Source organism: Musca autumnalis, unplaced genomic scaffold (assembly GCF_047663935.1).
Source record: "Musca autumnalis isolate F117 unplaced genomic scaffold, ASM4766393v1 scaffold_4, whole genome shotgun sequence".
In the NCBI taxonomy this organism is placed as follows: Eukaryota; Metazoa; Arthropoda; class Insecta; order Diptera; family Muscidae; genus Musca; species Musca autumnalis.
This window is the reverse complement of record NW_027411977.1, coordinates 71443786-71464698: the sequence shown is the minus strand read 5'-3', so window position 1 is coordinate 71464698 and position 20913 is coordinate 71443786. Positions and strand designations below refer to the sequence as shown.

Below are 20913 nucleotides of genomic sequence, written 5' to 3'. Positions count from 1 at the left end.
ATGCGGATGATTGCACGATCCTGGCGTCAGGTACCTTCCTGAATGACATCTGTGAGAGACTAAACTCCTATTTAACCGATCTTATCAATTTTTTCCACGCGAGGAAAATGCAGATTTCAGCCACAAAATCTACAGCCACACTGTTCACCACATGGGCAGCGCAGTTTGGAGTAAAATTGAATGTCGTGGTCAACGGTAGCAGAATTCCGACCACAAACTGCTCGAAAATTTTAGGGGTCACATACGACCTATCAAAATGCCGCCCTGAGGACAGAAACAGGGAGGAGGCAAAGATTCTTCCAGTACAGCAACACCATGAGATGTTTTCGTTGCAGTACTTGCTCGGGTGTTACCGTGAAAGCCATCCAAATCACCATTTGGAGGGTAGGCCCGACACATTCAGGCTCATCAGGAAGGATATCGACGCTCTAGAGGGAGGGAGAGAACCCCTAGATGCATAGTGCGAATAAAGTCCTCGAAGTACATCCCCCATCTATCGCAGCTGAGGAGCATCAGCTACCACGACAAACCAGAGTAGTTTTTGCTCAATTACGCTCAGGATATTGCCTAAAATCTTATTGGGCGGAAATCGAACGCGCCAGTGGATCTGTGGTTACATCCCATCGAAGTAGCCACTTTCCTGGAACTGGAGATAGACCCAGAGCGAGATTGAACAGAAGAACGAACATACAAACATAATCGGGTATGTTCTGAGACACACTTCATCTCTCACTTCACGCCTCAAGCATTTTGTTCAACCTATTTACGCTGATTTTTCGAGTATTTTATGGACGGACTAGGGTGTACTCTTCTTTTTAAATACCCTAATGAATCTAAGCCCAAAAACTCGCAAAAAATAGGAGTTAACTGGGTGAACAAAATGCTTTAGGCGTGAAGTGAAAGGTGAAGTGAGTCTCAGAACATACCCGTTTAATAAACACTGTTACAACAACAACGGGTCACGTAGGGGATGAGAAATACCAAGGAACGGTCCTGACCGGCTTTAACCTGGCAAAGTCCAGGATTTATCTTGGTCCCTCTCTCATCTCAAGTGGACACTGACATCCCCGTGGTGTCACCTGGGGAGCGGCCTTTAACACCCGTTAAAGGTAGTGAGCTAACATGTGCCGCGCGTTCACCCATAAGAACGTTAAAAACTTGGGTTAGGGCGCCGGGTTAGTAACCCTCCCCTTGCAAAAGCAGCCTACTATGAAAAAAACAAAAGAAATGAAAAACAAATCCCTCTAAAGTTGACGACCACCGCAAACCTTTTAAGGACCATGATCTGCGAATCTGCACCTGGAATGTTCGCACACTTTATAGAGAAGGTGCAGTTTACGCATTGGCAGATGTACTTGAAAAGTACAAGGCCGACATTACTGCCATACAGGAAATACGATGGAACGGGAAAGGCGTCACAACAACATCTAAAGGTGACGCACTGTTTTATAGCTGCCATGACATAAAGCATGAGTTTGGTTGCGGATTTGTAGTTGGTCGGAGGTTAAAACACCTGGTCTCCAGTTTCACACCAGTGAATGAAAGATTTGCTACAATTCGAATAAAAGCAAAATTCTTAAACATTAGCTTTATATGTGCTCATGCTCCCACTGAAGACAAGGACGAACAGACCAAAGATATATTTTATGAGCGCTTAGAAGAAACATATGACCGTTGTCCAGTCCCCATAATGAAACATCGGACAATGGCATGAGGCTTATAGACTTTGCAGCGACAAAAATATGGTAGTTAGCAGCACCAGATTTAAACATCTCGACATCCATAAGGGCACCTGGCTGTCTCCAGATCAGAAAACAGGAAATCAAATTGTTCACGTTGTTATAGATGGAATACATTCATCGAGCGTGTTGGATGTGCGCTCGGAGCAAACATTGACTCGGACCATTGCCTAGTTGCAGCAAAGGTACGCACCCGGTTAAACGTAGCAAACAAAGTACGAACAGACACAAAACGCAAGTTAGAGATCGGTAAGCTGCAATCACAACAGATATCCACAGCATATTCCACTCAACTAGCCCAACTGCTTAATTAAAGCACTCCTCATCCCGATAATATATCAGCGCAATGGCAAAAGATTACCCAATCCATGCAAACAGCCGCAAAGTCCATACTTGGATTCCAGAGACCTCCACCAAGGAATCCATGGAATGTCGTGCTGCTACCGAAGAGAAAAATGCTGCATATGGGGCTACTTTACAATCCGTAGCAACGCGTAGCACACGAGAGAGATATTGGGAGAAAAGGAGAGAGGAGAAACGTCTTTTCTGCAGGAAAAAGAGAGACGATGATATCACAGATTCAATCTCAGAAGATGGAAGATGAATGTATACCGCCCAGCCAAGATGAGGTAAAGACAGCAATAAATGGGCTGAAGAATAATAAGGCAGCAGGAGCTGATGGCCTACCGGAGGCCACGCTGATAAGGTGTATGCATCAGCTAGTTAGCTCCATCTGGCAGGAAGAACGAGTACCCTGTGCCCATAAGAAAGGAGATAAGACTATATGCTCTAACTAAAGGGGCATAAGTCTACTCCCGATTGCCTACAAGATCGTGTCAGGGATATTGTGCGAACGACCAAAGCCTATGGTCAACGAGATAATTGGGCTATACCAATGCGGCTTTAGACCTGGCAAGTCCACCATTGACCAGATATTTACCCTGCGGCAAATCCTGGAGAAGACCCAAGAGATGCAGATCGAAACCTACCATCTTTTTGTCGATTATAAAGCAGCCTTCGACGGCCCACTGCATTCAAAGGTATTACAACCCATGTCTGAATTTGGTATCCCCGCTTTGTAAAATGACTCTAACTGACACAAGATCTTCAGTTAAAATAGGAAGGAACCTCTCCGAAGAGTTTTGTACCAAAAGAGGTTTCAGGCAAGGAGACAGCCTTTCGTGTGATCTCTTCAACATCCTGCTGGAAAAGGTTATTCGAGAGGCAAACGTCAAAAGAAGTGGTACAATCTACACCAATAGCCACATGTTACTTGCTTAGGCTGATGATATAGACATCATGGGACGATCAGTAAAAGAAGTAACTGATACCTTTATGAAGGTGAAGTGGGTCTGGCGGTAAACGGCGGGAAGACTAGTTGATGGTGTCGACGCGCAATGCGTCCATAGAGATCGGGCCAACTGTTGACGTTGGTTTCTATAATTTTGAGGTAGTAAAAGACTTCGTCTACCTCGGCACCGCCGTAAACACAACTAACGTTATCAGTTGTGAAATAAAAAGAAGAATTGTATTGGCTAACATATGCTACTTTGGCCTAAGTAAGCAGTTTAAAACCAAAGCCACATCTCGTCAAACAAAAATAACGGTTTACAAAACACTGATACTACCCATGCTGATGTATGGTTCCGAAGCCTGGGTACTTGCGCAAGGAGATAAGGCAGTGCTTGGTGTGTTTGAGAGAAAAATTCTTCGAAAGATCTACGGACCAATCTACGTTGACGGTGAATGTCGACGTCGCATGAACCACGAGCTGTATCAGCTATACAATGACATCATTATAGATAAACGTATGGAGATGCAGCGATTGCGTTGGCTAGGCCATATCATAAGAATGAGCGATGATGAACCCGCTAAAAAGGCGTATAAATATGAGCCGCTTGGCGGTGCACGCAGAATTGGCAGGCCAAAGAATAGATGGCGCAAACAAGTGGATGAAGAAATGACAAGGCGCGGTATTCCAGAAAGAGAAGCAATAGACAGAGATAAATGGAGATCTTTTCTTAGTTCGGCCTATAGAACAAATGTTCTGTAATGGGCCAGCTAAGGGGTAGTTTACACTATATGTAAATGTCATATGACACGAAATAAAAACATTCCATATGTACCCACGCAAGCAATGTGGAGACGTAATTTTATTACATTTTTGCTGGTGTGGACGCACAAAGTAAATGGCGTAAGGAAAATGCCCAATATTGCACATATTAGCGACTATATAACGATGGAAAATTTCATGTCATATGACCTTTACATATAGTGTAAACTACCCCTAAGTAAGTAAGTAAGTTACAACATCATCGAACTTAACCTGACTTTATAGGTTAGCAAATGAGTATTTCAATGCGTTACAAACAGAAAAACAAATTTAATATATCCTCCATATTATGTTGGAGGTAATAAAAAGATTTAATTTAGCTAAGATGTGATTCCCATTGCCATAAATATATGTCTGTTTCTCAAATGTATGTATGTATATCGACACCTCCAAATAATAGTATGCTAAGTCTAAAAAGTGAGTTTTGCAGGAGAAGCTCTCTAAGTTTGGAAATTTTTTTGAACTTCAGTACTATGCTAAGTCAATATTTGTTCATAACTCGGATTGACCGATCATTACCAAAATTAGACGGAATTTAAGTTAAAGGACGTTCGACATCTCCAAATAATAGTTTGCTAATTCTGAAAAGCGAGTTTTGCAGGACAAGCTCTAAAAGTTTGGAAATTTCTTTGACCTTCAGTACTATGCTAAGTAAATATTTGTTTATAACTTCTGTTCGGATTGTCCGATCATTACCAAAATTTGACAGAATTTAAGTTAAAGGACGTTAAATATAAAAATTTAAAAAACTTGAAAACATGCTAAGTCGAATTAGCATACTATTGTTTGGAGGCGTCGATATGTGTATGCAAAAATCGTGTTTAATATGTTGTTTTTTTGAATTGACGACTTGTGTATATTTTATTTAAGCAGCTTTAATTTATTTCTAATTTTAACAATGAAAAAACAGCTTACAAAGTTTAAATGTCATTTAATTTAAAATTAAAAAAAGAAATAAACATAAAATTTTTTGTTATAATTTTATTTAACAGACTATATTTATTCCATACATTTAAATGTTCAGTTGTTCCCATTAGCGTCTTGATTTAGTCGGTATTTAAAATATGTGTTTTTTTTTACAGTAAACGAATTAGTTTTATTGTTAATAAATACATTCATTTGTAATAATGAATGACATTTATTTTGTTTTGAATGACAGATTTAGAGTGAGAAAAATACATTTAAGAAAATGCTTAAGTTATAAATGTCTGGCATATTGAATTTGGTCGGATACTTATTGGGATTATTTTGTATAGATCATTATAATGAGGGTTATTTGGGAACTAAAAATTTTCTGTTTTTTAATTGTTTAGAATAAAATTTAATATTATATATATTTTTTTAATTTTGAACATAGGCACAATTGAGTTTTAGTTAAAGAAATGCCTCTTTAAAAAGGGTGACTTACGAACTAAGCAAAAAAAAAAAACAAAAAAATATTATTTAATTCATATTTATGTATATATTGTTTAATACATAATTAATTTATTAATAAAAGCTTTTGCATTCTCTGCGAATGCAGACAAAAATGGCCTTCTCTCTCCTCTCTGTCTCTCAGTTTCCTTGAATTTCAATCACAACACTTATGAATTTATGAGCTCTTGCTGAAACCGGGAAAATCTGATGCCTCCGATTCTTCATCCTGCTCAACACCTATGCAATGTATACCAGTACGCAGCATGGGAGTTCCTTTGCCCTTGCCCAGTACTCGGGCAGCAATTACCAGCTTCAGCATCTCCTTGTCATCATTGGAATTGACAATGTGCAGTGTTTCGCGTAACAGTTTCTCTTTGTAGGCAAAGAATTCAATTTTCATTTCATAGAAATCGTGTTCATCGTCTTTCACACCGGAGAAATCTGTTATCCGACAATGCAGGCTAGGAATTGTGTTGACGTCAGGCTTAAATTGTATATTGCTGAGGTCACCAAACAGGTTGCTGGGCAACTTTAGATCTATTGTATACCGGTGATTTATCTGTAGGAAGCCAAGACTGACAACTATCGTATCCCCGGCACGCTGATATGTGACACAGCTGTCATTTTCGAAATCATCCTTTAGGCTGGTGACATCGAAGTGGACGTGATGATCTGAAAAAAAGGAGAAAAACGGAAAATATTTACTTTGCGAAAATTATGAAAAAAATAAAATACAGTTATCAATTTTATTTTAGCCGTTACAGAAACAGAGGGGTTAATTTTTCCGCTGATAGATCCAAACTCTCTGTGCCATGTGGGTGCCACCGTGGTGCAATGGTGTGCACACCCGCCTTGCACGCTGAAGGTGGTGCGTTCGATTCCCCGACCAGTCAACATCAAATTTTCAACGGTGGCAAAATACCCCTCAGTAATGTTGGCGACATTTCCTAAGTATTTCAGCCATGTTAAACTTCTCTACAAGTGGTATCTTAAGACACGCCGTTCGGACTAGGCGATAAACAGTAGGTCTCAGTAGCCCGTTGAGCTAATATGAATCGGGGTGCACTCATTGATATGAGAGAAGTCTCCCTTGTCCCGTATGGGATGCTTGTGGAACAATTATATATAGATCCAAACTCTCTAGTCAATATTTAGTTGAGAATGGCGAATGAAATTATATCGCTGTAATAGAGGCCACAAAGAATACCCGCAATAGATAAATTGGACTTAACTGAACATAAGTGGACAAATTTGAACTTAGGTTCGGGTAAAATCGCAGTTGCATAGGTTACTATACACTCTTCGCGACTATAATAATAAAATTGAAATTGTCTCCTTTTCAAAAAAGAGATTACCATTGTGGGATGGTGCCAAAAGGGGTTTTGACGGACGTCATATATCGTATGGATTTGCCACCGAAATAGACCATTGTAATCGGCACAAAAAGGACTATCTTTTGAAAAAAAAAATCAAAACAATCTTCGAACAGCCCTAAACTGTACTTATGAGAAAGTTTTTGACCTTTTTTAGGAGACGTAGTTCAAGGAATTGTCGGATATAGTCCATCTTCGAATTTTATATGGCACGGACGCACTTTTTGCAGGGTTGCATGGGTGTCACCTCTTCATCCGGGCATGGCAGAGGTTTTGAAGTTGCTCCGCAAGCAGAATCGCAGTCTTTAGACCAGTAGTTTGAAATTTGTCAACACCTTCCAGGAAGATTGAAGAAGTGTCATTAAGTTCACGATGTATCGCGAGAGCGCGAATTGATATTAAATCTCTCTTCTTATTCTATTTTAAAGAACCCGCAAGCTCGATTAAAAAACTAGAAGTGCCTTAAATGGATATGGGATTCGACTAATTTCTTCTCCATCCTTACCCGTCCTTTGATTCTTAGCCTCTCCACCTTCCTATTCCTTCTGTCTCAGAGAGAAGTAGCTGTCTACAACAATTGCAGCTGTGTATCCTATAACGTAACCTAATCGGTACCTCAAGGACTACCTTCGTTAATATTTTCAACCCGAACAACCCTTTAATTGCACTTACGGAAAATGAATGTGGGAAAGGTACCAGAGTGGACCGATATAGAACATCTTAAAACGTTGTGTATATTTGGAAGAAATATTAAGATTTGTGAAATGGATACTCAATTCGAGAGTTATCGCTTAGTCTTTGGTCTAATGAGGGTCAAAAGATATATAATGGCTTTAGACCCAAGTATGTTTGAACGAAATCCGTCAGTCTGGATTTGGTCCAAACTATGGTTCTTGTAACATTTTTACCAAACTTCGTATGTAGACCGTTTCATAGATTCCTATACTCTGTCATTACCATCAACGCACACTAAACTCAACACCGGTCGGTAGGCATAGTGAACAAATTTAACTTCGATGTAATGAACAACAATCACTTGTCCGCCATAATTCTCATTCGCTTCTTCTTCTTTTCCGCTTAACTCCTTGAGGAGCACAAGGCCTCTAGAGATCTCTGAAACACAGTCTGAACATAAAATGCTCTCTCCCAGATACGTGGATCTTGCATCCTTGAACTCCTGCGAGAATTACATTTCTTTCGGTTCTTTCTTTGATGTTTCGGTAACAAAATTTGTCAGGATTTCTTCTTTGCTTCTGAGCACAAGGAAGAGCTTAGAGAGCTTGGCACTCAACAACAGCGGCTAAGCACGAGCGTAAACTTCTTGGATGCCTGTGGGCTCCACCGTTGACCTATAAACCCTATACTCCAAGTACTTTGAGTTGGTTCTTACAGATATTTTGGTAGTGCTACAGGTATTTCTTCCATGATGCGAGTTAGGGTTATACCGCCTACGATCGCTTCGCATTACTGCCCTGGTTTTATTTACCGCAGGTGTCGATCAATAGCCGACAAATTACGAATAGACGTGTGGCTCGTCCGCGGTCTCGATAATACTTAGCACGTTTCCAGTTCTTAGCAAGCTCCCAGCGCTCAGTACGCTCTATGCTTTTAGTAAGCTCCCTGTGCATAGCACGCTCCAAGGTCACAACCAGGTCAACGTTCTTAGCCACCTCCCACTAACCGATCTCATCCCCGACAGCAACCCGAATTGCTCAGAGCTGAGTCACACACCCAAAGATTGCCAATGGCTCGACAGCATCCGGATACTACCGCACCAAGCGATACACCCGACGATTGTCAACGAGCTAACAGTCACAGGAATAGCACAGAACCAAACCCGATTACCACCGAGATGACAGCAGCCAAATACTTCAGAGCCGAGGTACACATAAAACGATTACCACCGAGCTGTCAGCAGCCGAATACATCAGCGCCGATGCACACATACGATTACCATGTGTACACTGAGTTGTCGTCGTCCCCCAGCAGCAATGCACACGCAGCATTTAACACCAGCCGTTGTTGTTCCAATTCCTCAAAATGCTTCCTCTTTGCAATTTAATAGCAATGGACTCCGAGGCAAGATCGAGAAAACTTCATGTCAGATGAAATCATGGTCGCGGTGGTGCAGGAAACCAAGCTCAACAACAACTGCAGCATTGTTACAACGTACTGAGGAAGGATCGCAGCACCAAAAGTGGAGGCGCGGGATAAGCTTTCCTATTGCACCAGTCTGTTCAATACAGACCTATGTATCTCGCTTGAACCTGGCTCTTATGACCCGTACATGGAATGTATGCGGGTAACAGTCAGGTGTGGAACTGCCGAGGTAGAGTTGCTGAACGTATATATCCGGCCGAAAGATAGCTGTACCTCAGGTTATAGGCCCGACTGGACTTGGGGGACTTTAATGCTCATAATGAGTTGTGGCATTCGGTCCTCGCAAACGATCAGAGGGGTATAGTGTTGCCCGAGCAGATTGATAGCTCTACGTTTTGCACGTTCAATAAGGACGCCCCCGCCAGAATTAGCGGAGAGGGTCACAGTTCGCCTGAGATAACCCTCGTGTCACCTGGTTTGACAAATGACTTCACTTTGGATCAAACTAACTTCCCATAATTGCCTCCATCAGCAGTTCGTCCGATTTCATCACCTATGAATGCCGCAGTTTCGTTAATTATGGGACAGCTAATTGGCCGAATTTTTAGAGAGTTTACTAATCATCGTTTCAGAGATTAGCTAAATCCTTCTTATGTTCGTGTAGCAGAAATGACGTTCCGAGACATCATCACGGTTGCAGCCGCTCGCCATATACCTGCTGGTCGAATATCCTAAGTTGGACATAACTAGTCAGCGGAATTTTATGCACGTAGGGGATGGAAGATACCAAGCAACGGTCCTGACCGGTTTTAACATGGCAAAGCCCAGGATTTATCTTGGTCCCTCTTTCATCTCAAGTGGACACTGACCTCCCCGTGGTGTCACCTGGGGAACTGCCTTTAACACCCGTTAAAGGTAGTGAGTTAACATGTGCCGCGCGTTCACCCATAAGAACGTTAAAAACTTGGGTTTGGGCGTCGAGTTAGTAACCCTCCCCTAGAAAAAACAGCCTACTATGAAAAAACAAAAGAAAAGAAGAACAAATCCCTCTAAAGTTGACGAACCCCGCAAACGTTTTAAGGACCATGATCTGCGAATCTGCACCTGGAATGTTCGCACTCTTTATAGAGAAGGTGCAGTCTTCGCATTGGCAGACGTACTTGAAAAGTACAAGACCGATATTACTGCCATACAGGAAATACGATGGATTGGGAAAGGCGTCACAACAACACCTAAAGGAGACGCACTGTATTATAGCTGCCATGACGTAAAGCATGAGTTTGGTTGTGGATTCATAGTTAGTCGGAGACTAAAACATCTGGTATCCAGCTTCACCCCAGTGAATGAAAGACTTGCTGCAATTCGAATAAAAGCTAAATTCTTCAACATCAGCTTTATTTGCGCTCATGCTCCCACTGAAGAAAAGGACGAACAGACCAAAGATATATTTTACGAGCGCTTAGAAGAAACATATGACCGTTGCCCTGACCATGACATTAAAATCATTCTAGGCGATTTTAATGCCAAAATTGGTAAGGAGAATATCTTTGGCCCAACAGTCGGGAAATTCAGTCTCCAAAGTGAAACATCTGACAATGGTATGAGGCTGATAGACTTTGCAGCTGCAAAAAAACATGGTAGTTAGCAGTACCAGATTTAATCATCTCGATATTCATAAGGGCACCTGGCTGTCTCCAGATCAGAAAACAAGAAACCAAATTGATCATGTTGTGATAGATGGAAGACATTCATCGAGCGTGTTGGATGTACGATCGTTCCGAGGCGCAAACATTGATTCGGACCACTACCTTGTTGCAGCAAAAGTACGCACCCGGTTAAACGTAGCAAACAAAGTACGAACAGACACAACACGAAAGCTAGACATCGGTAAGCTGCAATCACAACAGATAGCCACAGCATATTCCCCTCAACTAGCCCAATTGCTTAATCAAAGCACTACTCATCCCGATAACATATCAGCGCAATGGCAAAGCATTGCTTACGCCATGCAAACAGCCGCAAAATCCATACTTGGATACCAGAGACCTCCACCAATGAATCCATGGTATGATGAGGAGTGTCGTGCTGCCACCGAAGAGAAAAATGCGGCATATAAGGCTACTTTACAATCCGTAGCAACGCGTAGCGCACGAGAGAGATACAGGGAGAAAAGGAGAGAGGAGAAACGTCTTTTCCGCAGGAAAAAGAGAGAGATGGAAAAGCGGGAGTGTGAAAAAGTCGAGATGTACAGGAGCCAGAATGAAATCCGAAAATTCTACCGAAGAGTCAAGCATCAAACTGATGGCTTTGGTACAGACACATCCTCCTGTAGAGACCAGCAAGGTAATTTGGTAACTGATACAGATGGTGTACTCAGGATATGGAAAGAACATTTTTCAAATCTGTTGGCATCCAATAGCAGCGAAGACGACGAAGATACCACAGTCCCAATCCCAGAAGATGGCATTGAATGTATACCGCCCAGCCAAGATGAGGTAAAGACAGCAATAAATCGGCTGAAGAATAATAAGGCAGCAGGGGCCGATGGCTTACCAGCCGAGCTGTTCAAAACCGGAGGCGACACGCTGATAAGGTGTATTCATCAGCTAGTTAGCACCATCTGGCAGGAAAAACGAGTACCCGAAGATTGGAACCTGAGTATCCTGTGCCCCGTCCACAAGAAGGGAGATAAGACTGTATGCTCTAACTATAGGCGCATAAGTCTACTCCCTATTGCCTACAAGATCGTGTCAGGGATATTGTGCGAACGACTAAAGCCTATGGTCAACGAGATAATTGGACCATACCAATGCGGCTTTAGACCTGGCAAGTCCACCATTGACCAGATATTTACCCTGCGGCAAATCCTGGAGAAGACCCAAGAGATGCAGATCGACACCTACCACCTTTTTGTCGATTATAAAGCAGCCTTCGACAGCCCGCTGCGTTCAAAGGTATTCCAAGCCATGTCTGAATTTGGTATTCCCGCAAAGCTCATCCGGCTTTGTAAAATGACTTTAACTGACACGAGGTCCTCAGTTAAAATAGGAAAGAACCTCTCCGAAGAGTTTGGTACCAAAAGAGGTTTCAGACAAGGAGACAGCGTTTCGTGTGACCTCTTCAACATCCTGCTAGAAAAGGTTATACGAGAGGCAAACGTCAAAAGAAGTGGCACAATCTACACCAATAGTCACATGTTACTTGCTTACGCTGATGATATAGACAACATGGGACGATCAGTAAAAGAAGTAACTGATACCGAAGGAGAATCGGCTAAAGTGGGTCTGGCAGTAAACGGTGAGAATTCCAAGTTGATGGTGTCGACGCGCAATGCGTCCATTGAGCTCGTACCAACTGTGGAAGTTGGTTCCTATAATTTTGAGGTAGTAAAAGACTTCGTCTACCTCGGCACCTCCGTAAACACAACAAACGACATCAGTTGTGAAATAAAAAGAAGAATTGTATTGGCCAACAGATGCTACTTTGGTTTAAGTAAGCAGTTTAAAAACAAAGCCACATCTCGTCAAACAAAAATAACGCTCTACAAAACACTGATACTACCCGTGAACCTATACTGACAAATTTCAAGTGGAAAGTTATATGCTTCCAACGAAGGTTTTATACAAAGTGTCACCCATTTAAGTGTGATGTTGAGGCCACAACCCTCAACATATCGGAAATCGGTAGGTACCGTTCTATGGAGGCTATATGAAGACGTGGACCCATGCGGACAAATTTCAGGTGTAAAGTTTCATACCCCTAACGAAGACTTAATACCACATTTCAGCCATTTCGGTGGGATTTTTAGGCCACAAATCCTTGTATATATTTTTGCATATGGTTTTGCATATGTTCATTTTATGCAAATATATAAAAATATGTCAAAATATGCACGATATGCAAAAATTTCTGGGCATAATTCGTTTTATTTTGTGATAAAACGAGTTTCTGTCTAAGCAGATTTTCTCTACGACCATCCTAACCATATATGCATTTGTATAGGATTCCGCTGTCTAGACATAACATAACAGCAACGGGACTAGCAAATGGGCGTGATGAGCTTTCCACCAAATGAGCTGACACTGGAAGTTAACAGGTTGGCCGATGAGCATAAGTGGAACAAGTGGTTAAATCATCTGAAGAGTTGCAACATTGAAGCCAGAATATGTGAATTGTGGGCAACCCTGGAAAGAAGGATAATAGGACTTCAGTCACGTTTGGCAAAGTTATGCTGGCTGATCCGATGAGGTGCCCAAGTTACTTCAATCGACAGTTTGTCGAGCACCCCGGGAGGGACAGGGCGAAGAGAAGAGTACTATGTCGCATTAGATATCTTCCTGTCGAGTATGAATCATCACAGTTTATAATACGAATGGAACCTCCGTGCTAATGCTGAAACAGCCCAGCATTAGAAACAGCTATTCAGTTGCCGATCATCAGGATGATGGTGGCCTTTGACTTATCAAAAACCTTAATGCTGTTTGAGGAGGACATCGGGCAGACAACTCTCTTGCCAAGTTTGAAACTTTTCATAATCAATTATATGTCCGCACGCCCGTCGTACGTGGGTTTCAGGAGCAAGAAGTCTAAGCCCAGTAGACTGAAACAGGGAGTTCCCCAAGGTGAGGTGATATCTCCAGAACAGTTTAACCTCTACCTCTCCTGTATTTCGCCCTCAGACGGCATTGATATAGTAATGTATGCGGATGATTGAACAATATTGGAGTATTGAAGAATTCAGCCGACCTCGTTAAAACCGCATGCAACACACTGATAAGGAGTATGCAACACATAGTTAGCACCATCTGCCATCAGGAAGAAACAAAACGAAAGCGAAACTCTGCCAAAGTCCCTTCTTGAACATAACCTTACCCCATCCCTTCAATAAATGAACACGATGACAACATGTGAAAACAATATGAAATTTTTGTAATAATTTATCAATTGGTTGGGACAAATTGGTTCTTAATCAATGTTAATATATTCACATGTCCAATTGCCCAACGTTCCCCTACCATTTTCTTTTCTCCAGCCCATGGTGTCAATAAACAATACATATGAATGAATGTTTGCTTGTATTTATTTTCATTCATATTGATTAAACAAATGGAAATATTTTCCCAACGATTGCAATATGGTCATGACAGACAAGCAGGCAGGCGGTCGGCCGGCCGGCCGGCAGTAGGGAGACAAGATTGTTTATTTGAGAAAATTGTATCGATTCGATTCGATTGTATTCGACGAAAATGAAAATGACCCACTTCCCTGCTGTTATGAATGAATTTACTCGCAGTGAGCTAATTGTTTATAGCATTGTGTAAATAAACAATTGAATAAAAATATACATACATATATAATATTTACATATGTATAAATACGACCGACAAATGGAGTACGGAAGTATTTTGAATATTTGAGTAGAAATTATTTAAGCAGCAATTGCCAACATTCAAAATAATAATAAATATAACAATTCTCCGTTAAAAAACGTTTTGAAAAGTATATTTTAAGCACTCTACTACTAAAAATTAAAACAATATTAGTTTTATTTTTTTTTTTCAAGCCAAATAAGAAAAATCCCAAAATGAACTTTTCACCATCATTAAAGTATGAAACTTTGAAATTAATGCAAATATGTATGACATTTAATGAAATACAATGTGAATAAAGTTTCAAATGCTCACTTTAACTTCAAGAATTGTGTGTGTGTTTTACTCTACGATAGCTGTGGCAAGAGCATCATCTGGTAGGTGATAAATGCCAATTACAAATGTATATATTCGTCGCCTTTCATGTGACTCAAAAGAAGGGTAATGACAGACACAGTGGCTATAAATAAAAGGAAATAAAATACCGTCATTAAACTCTTAGTCACTTACATGGCCTATAAATGTTCTCTATGGCCCAAGGGTGAATAAGAATATTTAACATTTTTATACAAACCGCTTGGGTTTCTATCCACAGAACAGAATTAGTGGATAATGACAAGCGAGGAACCCAAAATCCGCCAAATAACAAGAAGCAAGTGGAAATGGATAGACCATACGCTACGAAAGCCGCAGCATAGTATTGCTAGAATGGCTCTAGAATGGAACAATCAAGGTAGCAGACGCCTGGATGACCATGAAACACGTGGCGAAGAACGGTTCTGCAAGAAATAGAAAGGCTAACCGCAAACTTTGAAAATTTAAAAAAATATTTGTTACAATAAAGTAAGATGGTATTCTCTTGTAGAAGCTCTACGTTCCCACGCGGAATAAATAAATGAACGAGTAAAAAAGTATCAGTCGGCTATGCCGACAGCCTATGTGAACTGAAACTTTCATATACGGAGAGATCGAATGTATTTAGGGTATTTTCAGAATTTTGTTAGGGTCTTTTCAGAATTAAAATTAAAGTTCAAAAGTGTTGCGGAAGTGGATCTTATTTCGAGAGTCATATATTTATACCCTCAGCATTTATGCTAACGAGGGTATATACACTTTCATAGGGCAAAATGTGCCTCATCGAAATAATGGTTTTAGACCCCAAGTATGTTTGGACGACATGTGTTTCAGACAATTTGGAGTCGATTGGGCAATGTCCGTCCGTCTGTCTGTCTGGCTGGTGCGCACGATAACTCTCGAACGGTTGAACCGATTTGGTCCAAAAGTTGGCTATCGCAATATTTTGTCCAAACTTAGTTTAAGTTCGAAGATGGGTTATATCGGCCCACTCCTTCCGGTACCTCCCCCACAAAAGTTCGAAAATGTTTGGAAAATTTGTGCGCACAATAACTCTTGAAGGGAATAACCGACTTGGTCCATACTTAGCACATCGTGATATTTCTACCAAACTTAGATGAGGTTCCAATATGGACCAAATCGGTCCACACCTTCGGGTACCTCCCCCACAAAAGTTCAAAATTTTTCGGAAAAATTGTTCGTACGGTAACTCTTGAAGGGAGTGGCCGAATTGGTCCATACTTTACACATCCTAATATATCTACCACATATAAATAAGGTTCGAATATGGACTATATTTGTCTCCTCCTTCTGGTACCTCTCACACAAAATTTCGATATGTTCACATTAAGACCTGCTCTCGAATCACTTTGATTTCTGTTGAAGCGATTTGCATTCGCTACCTCCATTAGACGGTAAAACAGCCCGAAAGGTGTAAAAACCCCCTATGTCACCATATGTGGCTGTCGGAGAGAACGATAACTCTCGAAGTGTTCAACCGGTTTGGCCCAACATTTGGTCTTCGTCATATTATATCCAAACTTAGTTTCATGGGTCAATACCGGTCCACAACTTCCGGTACTTCTCCCCAATATTTAAAAAATGTCACTAAAATGCTAGGACGATGTCACTTGAATGGGGCAACCAATTTGGTTCAAACTTTGGACCTCCTAACATTTTGTCAAAATTTAGTTTAACTTCTAAAATGGCCCATATCGGACCTCCCTAAGGGTACCTCCCCCACAAGAGTTCAACATTTGTGTCTTAGTGCAGTTCATTTCTAATCCACATTTTTGTCGGCATGTTCAAAAAGGGCCACAAAATTCAGAAGAGACCTTAAATACATTCGATCTGTCCGTAGGTGAAAGTTTCACTTCACATTGGCTGAGGGTATATATCTGTCGGCAAAGCCGACTGACACTTTTTTACTTGTTTTGATAGATATCATTTCAGTGAGTCATCGTATAACTTTTGGAACAGTATGCCAGGAAGCATGAATTGTCCACGAAAACATAATATCGCTTTAAACAGGACCACGACGAACAGCACCGGTATACATTTCCAAAGGATCTTCGAACATACACTCAACTGCGCTTAGACACAAATGTTCAACCTACCCTAAGGAGAGGACAGATATAGGCCATTTTAGAATTTAAACTAAAGTTTTGGACCAAATTGGTTCCCCTTTCAAGAGATATCGTGCATACCATTTTAGTGACATTTTTAAATATTGGGGAGAAGTACCGGAAAGTTGTGGACCGGTATTACCCATTTTGGACCAAATCGGTAGTGGCTCTCCAGCCACTACATATGGCGCCATAGGTGTTTTTTGATCCCTTTCGGCCTTTTTTCTTTTTTTCAAGAAGTATGGACTTCGGCCTGAAAAAAACTTTGCCGACGTCAACAAATCGATCATCAACAAATCTATTCGAGAGCAGGTCTAAAAGTGAACTTATTCGAAATTTTATGTGGAGTGAACAAATATAGTTCATATTCGTACCTGATCTATATCTGGTAGATATATTAGGATGTGTAAAGAATGGACCAAATCAGTCACACCTTTCAAGAGTTATCATGCGCAGAATTTTTACGAACATTTTCGAAATTTTGTGGAGAGGTACCTGAATGAGTGGACAGATATGGTTTATCTTCGAACAAATTTTGGACCGAATCGGCAGATCCATTCGAGAGTTATCTGGGGCTCCAACCATTACACACGGTGTCATAGAGGTTTTTTGCACCTTTCAGGCGGTTTTCTCAAGAAGTATGAAGTTGGAACCTCATCTAAGTTTGGTAGAAATTTCACGATGTGCACGATGTATGAACCAAATAGGTTACTTCCTTCAAGAGTTATCATGGGCAAAAATTTTCCGAACATTTTCGAACTTTTGTGGGAGAGGTACCGGAAGAGGTACCGAAATTAAACTAAGCTTAGACAAAATATTACGTAAGCCAAATTTTGGACCGAATCGGTTCATCCGTTCGAGAGTTATCGTGGCCAGCCAGCCAGAAAGACATGGACAGACGGACGGACATTGCTAAATCAACTCCAAATTGTCTGAAACGGATTTCGTCCATAAATACTTGGGGTCTATCTAAAACCATTATTTCGATGAGACACATTTTGTCCGTATGAAAGTGCATATACCCTCGTTAGCAAAAATGCTGAGGGTATAATAAAAAAAATTGCGTTTCTCCTGATCAAGTCACAAGAAGACCAAATGAGCTTGTGATAGGTGTAAGACACTCATCAAGTGTTTTGGATGTACGATCGCTTTGAGTATCGACCCGTATCACAACTTTGTTGCAGCAATGGTTTTGCATCAAATTGAATGCCACAGCGGCGGGTTCTTCGCTACCGAATTGACCCGGAACCAACCACAGCGGATGCCACCTCAGTGTACACATGTTTGTATTTGTATCGTTTTTCTGTGTTGGGAGCAGGTTATCCTGAAATGCCTGCTCCGAATTCTTTTGGACCGTGCCGGGACGGACCCATGACCAATTTATTTGTTCTCAGTTTGTTACATCCGCATCCACCACACTAAAATTTCGGTGAGCCGCACACGCAGTACTTACCACCGTTGTTGTTAGAATCCCTAAAAATGCATCCTTTTTTGCAATTAAGTTGCAATAGACTCTGAGGTAAGATCGAGGAAATAGTGGATTTTATGAGTCGGTCATGGAGGTGCAGGAAGCCAAGTTCAACAACAACTATAGCTTACAGCGTTGTGAATGCTCATCATGTGTTATGGCACTCGGTCCTCGGAAATGACCAGAGGTATAGTGCTGCCTGAGCAGATTTATAGCTCTACGTTTTACACTGCCCTACTAGAATTATCTGATACTCCCACACTTCGCATGACATAACTATCGCATCACCTGATCTGACCAATGCACAGTGGATCCACCCATTGGCCAAAAATAAAAAAATTAATGTCAAAATTTTGGTACAACATCTGGCAACTCTGACAGCTATGACATGGACCTTTTTAAAAATATATTAGTTTGTGTTTCATTCGAACGCGATCTTCTTAAGAATAGCTTCAAACGTCGGAACATTTGACTAATATTTTTTGTTGTGAGTACAACTTATTTTTTAAGCGCAAGTAAATACATTCAAAATTTCGCGAAACTAATGCGTATAGCAAAATATTATAGTGGATTTTGAAGGAGAAAGTAAAAGCTTCATTTTCATTAAAAAATAGTGTTTTAGCGTGTTGTGGTATTCTAGTTATCTGCATATTTTCTTAGTGTATTTTGTAATGCCATTTCGATCATATACTTAAATTTGACCTAAGGTTTTAGTCGTGATGCCCACCAGTGCCCACCTCGGGCATAATTTTCCAAAGTAGGTCATAGGTTTAAGATTATTCAGTATTAAAATCAGCTGCCATCTAGTGTCAGACTATAAATGGTGGGTCGCTGACAAAAGTTGCCCTAGAATAGTGTTTCTATGGATATATTAGCGTATAACTCTGTTATCTAACCACGCACATTACCATAATTGGCGTCAGTGGCAAGATGAAGAAATTTTCTTCCAAATTTGTCTTACGTTGGCGGTACGTGCCTTCCGCTAAAGAACGCTAAAAGATATATATTAACAATTTTACCAATTTTCAGACAAAAATTTTGATTTTTAATCCGCTAAATTGGTTGGATTTTATGTTGTTTTGAAGATTGTTATGTTTGCTCAAGCCTATTTTTGCATCATAAGATAATCGGGACCTTTGTTCATGTCATTTTGTATTAACAGCATAAAACAATTCTCATCGTATACCCCTTCCAGAGGGGAAAGGGGGGAGAATGTTACGCTCGTGGTTTCTTAAAACACTCTACGCAGCAGCATAAAGCTGTAACCGGCGCATTGGCTTGATTTTTACACTCTAAATATTTTTGGCCACTTTCTCCATACAAGTGGATCTACTGTGCAATGACGTCAACTGGCAATCCCTACAATTGTCTCCATCAGCAGACCGCCAGATTTGATCACCTCTGAATGTCGCACGTTTATCAATCATGGGAAAGTTAATTGCCCAACCCTTGTGATGCAGAAAAGATGTTTCGGGACATCATCACAGCTGAAGCAGCTCGCTATACACCTGCTGGTCGAATACCCGAAGTGAGACTAAAAGAGAGAGAGACCAAATTGCCCAAGTGCGACCAAATTGCCCAGCAGAGCGTGATGATCTTTGTCGTGCCATCCCCAGTGACTCCAGATTAAGCCAGCTGACACTGGAAATTAACAGGTTGATCGGTGATCACTAGCGGAATAAATGGATCGTAAGTAATACACAACAGTTAAATCTTTCTCCAACCCTGGGAAGAAGGAAGATAGGATCATCAGAATTCATTTTCCCTGAACGCCTCACTTTTATGGTAATTGGCCTAGTTTCAGAGAGTTCACCAATCACCGTTTCAGAGAACTGACCAATCCTTTTGAACAGAAACAATGTTCCTGGACCAAACGAAATCTCCATGATAATGATGGGAAGTAGGCATGGTGGTGTCGCTACTGAATCCAAAGGAATAAGGATGTCAGCAACGATGAATCGTACAAACTGATCTCGATGTTGTCGTCCGTAGCAAGGACTGCCGAGGTTTTAATCCTGCCCAGTGTCAAAAATAGCTATCCGTTTTTCGATCAGTTTCCGGCATGAGTTTCGTAAGCAGTTCTGCACTACAACAGCGCTGCACGCTATCTCCACTAATACTTATTAGTCGAGGATGCAACCAGAACAACCCGTGTGATAGGATAATGACATTGGCAATCGACTTATCAAAAGCCTTTGATACTTTCAAGCACTTCACACTGTTTGAGGACGTCGAATTGATAACTCTTCGGTCAAGTTTGAAACGTTGGATTATCAAGTATGTGTATGTGTGGATGAGCAGTCGCAAGTGGAATTTAGGAACAAGAAGTCGAAGCCCTGTAGAATGAAACAGGGAGTGGGCTTATACCTCCGGAACTACGTAGCCTCCACTTTCCCTGTATTTAATACCCTCCAGACGCTATTGAGATCTTTTGCATAATATTCCATCTCATTGCGTCGAATTGCTTACCACAAGCCGACCTATCGTGTTATATGTGGTCATGATCTAGAGATAGGTCCAACCTTAGAAGACAGAACCTCTAGATCAGCAAGCCTATTAGTCATGTTTAAATAGCATTCGCAGATGCCATAAACAACTATCGTGTGGATGTGGTGCTCGGACTACATTCCACATCTATTGCAGCTGAAAATCATCAAACCAGAGTAGTTTTGACTGAACTACGTTCGGGATGGTACAGATGCATTAATTTCTGTAGGACGCATCAAATTCGATATAAGTAATTTCCAACCCACAGTGTTTGTATGAAATTACATTAAGAAAACATTATATTTCTATGGCGGCAGCAGCAGCAAACACGCTTCAAAATACGTTTTCCATCAAATGAACACGCACAC

General features: G+C 41.0%; 1 protein-coding gene across 1 annotated transcript in view; it reads right to left on the bottom strand.

Annotated features, from left to right (window-relative positions):
• Positions 1-4711: 4711 nt before the first annotated feature.
• LOC141402870 (adipose-secreted signaling protein) overlaps positions 4712-20913 on the bottom strand; it is a 99284-nt gene continuing 83082 nt past the window's right edge. Inside the window, exon 2 of the mRNA XM_073984956.1 lies at positions 4712-5940. Coding sequence (XP_073841057.1) covers positions 5444-5940 — 497 coding nt within the window. The 3' untranslated portion in view covers positions 4712-5443. The remainder of the gene's footprint in view (positions 5941-20913) is intronic.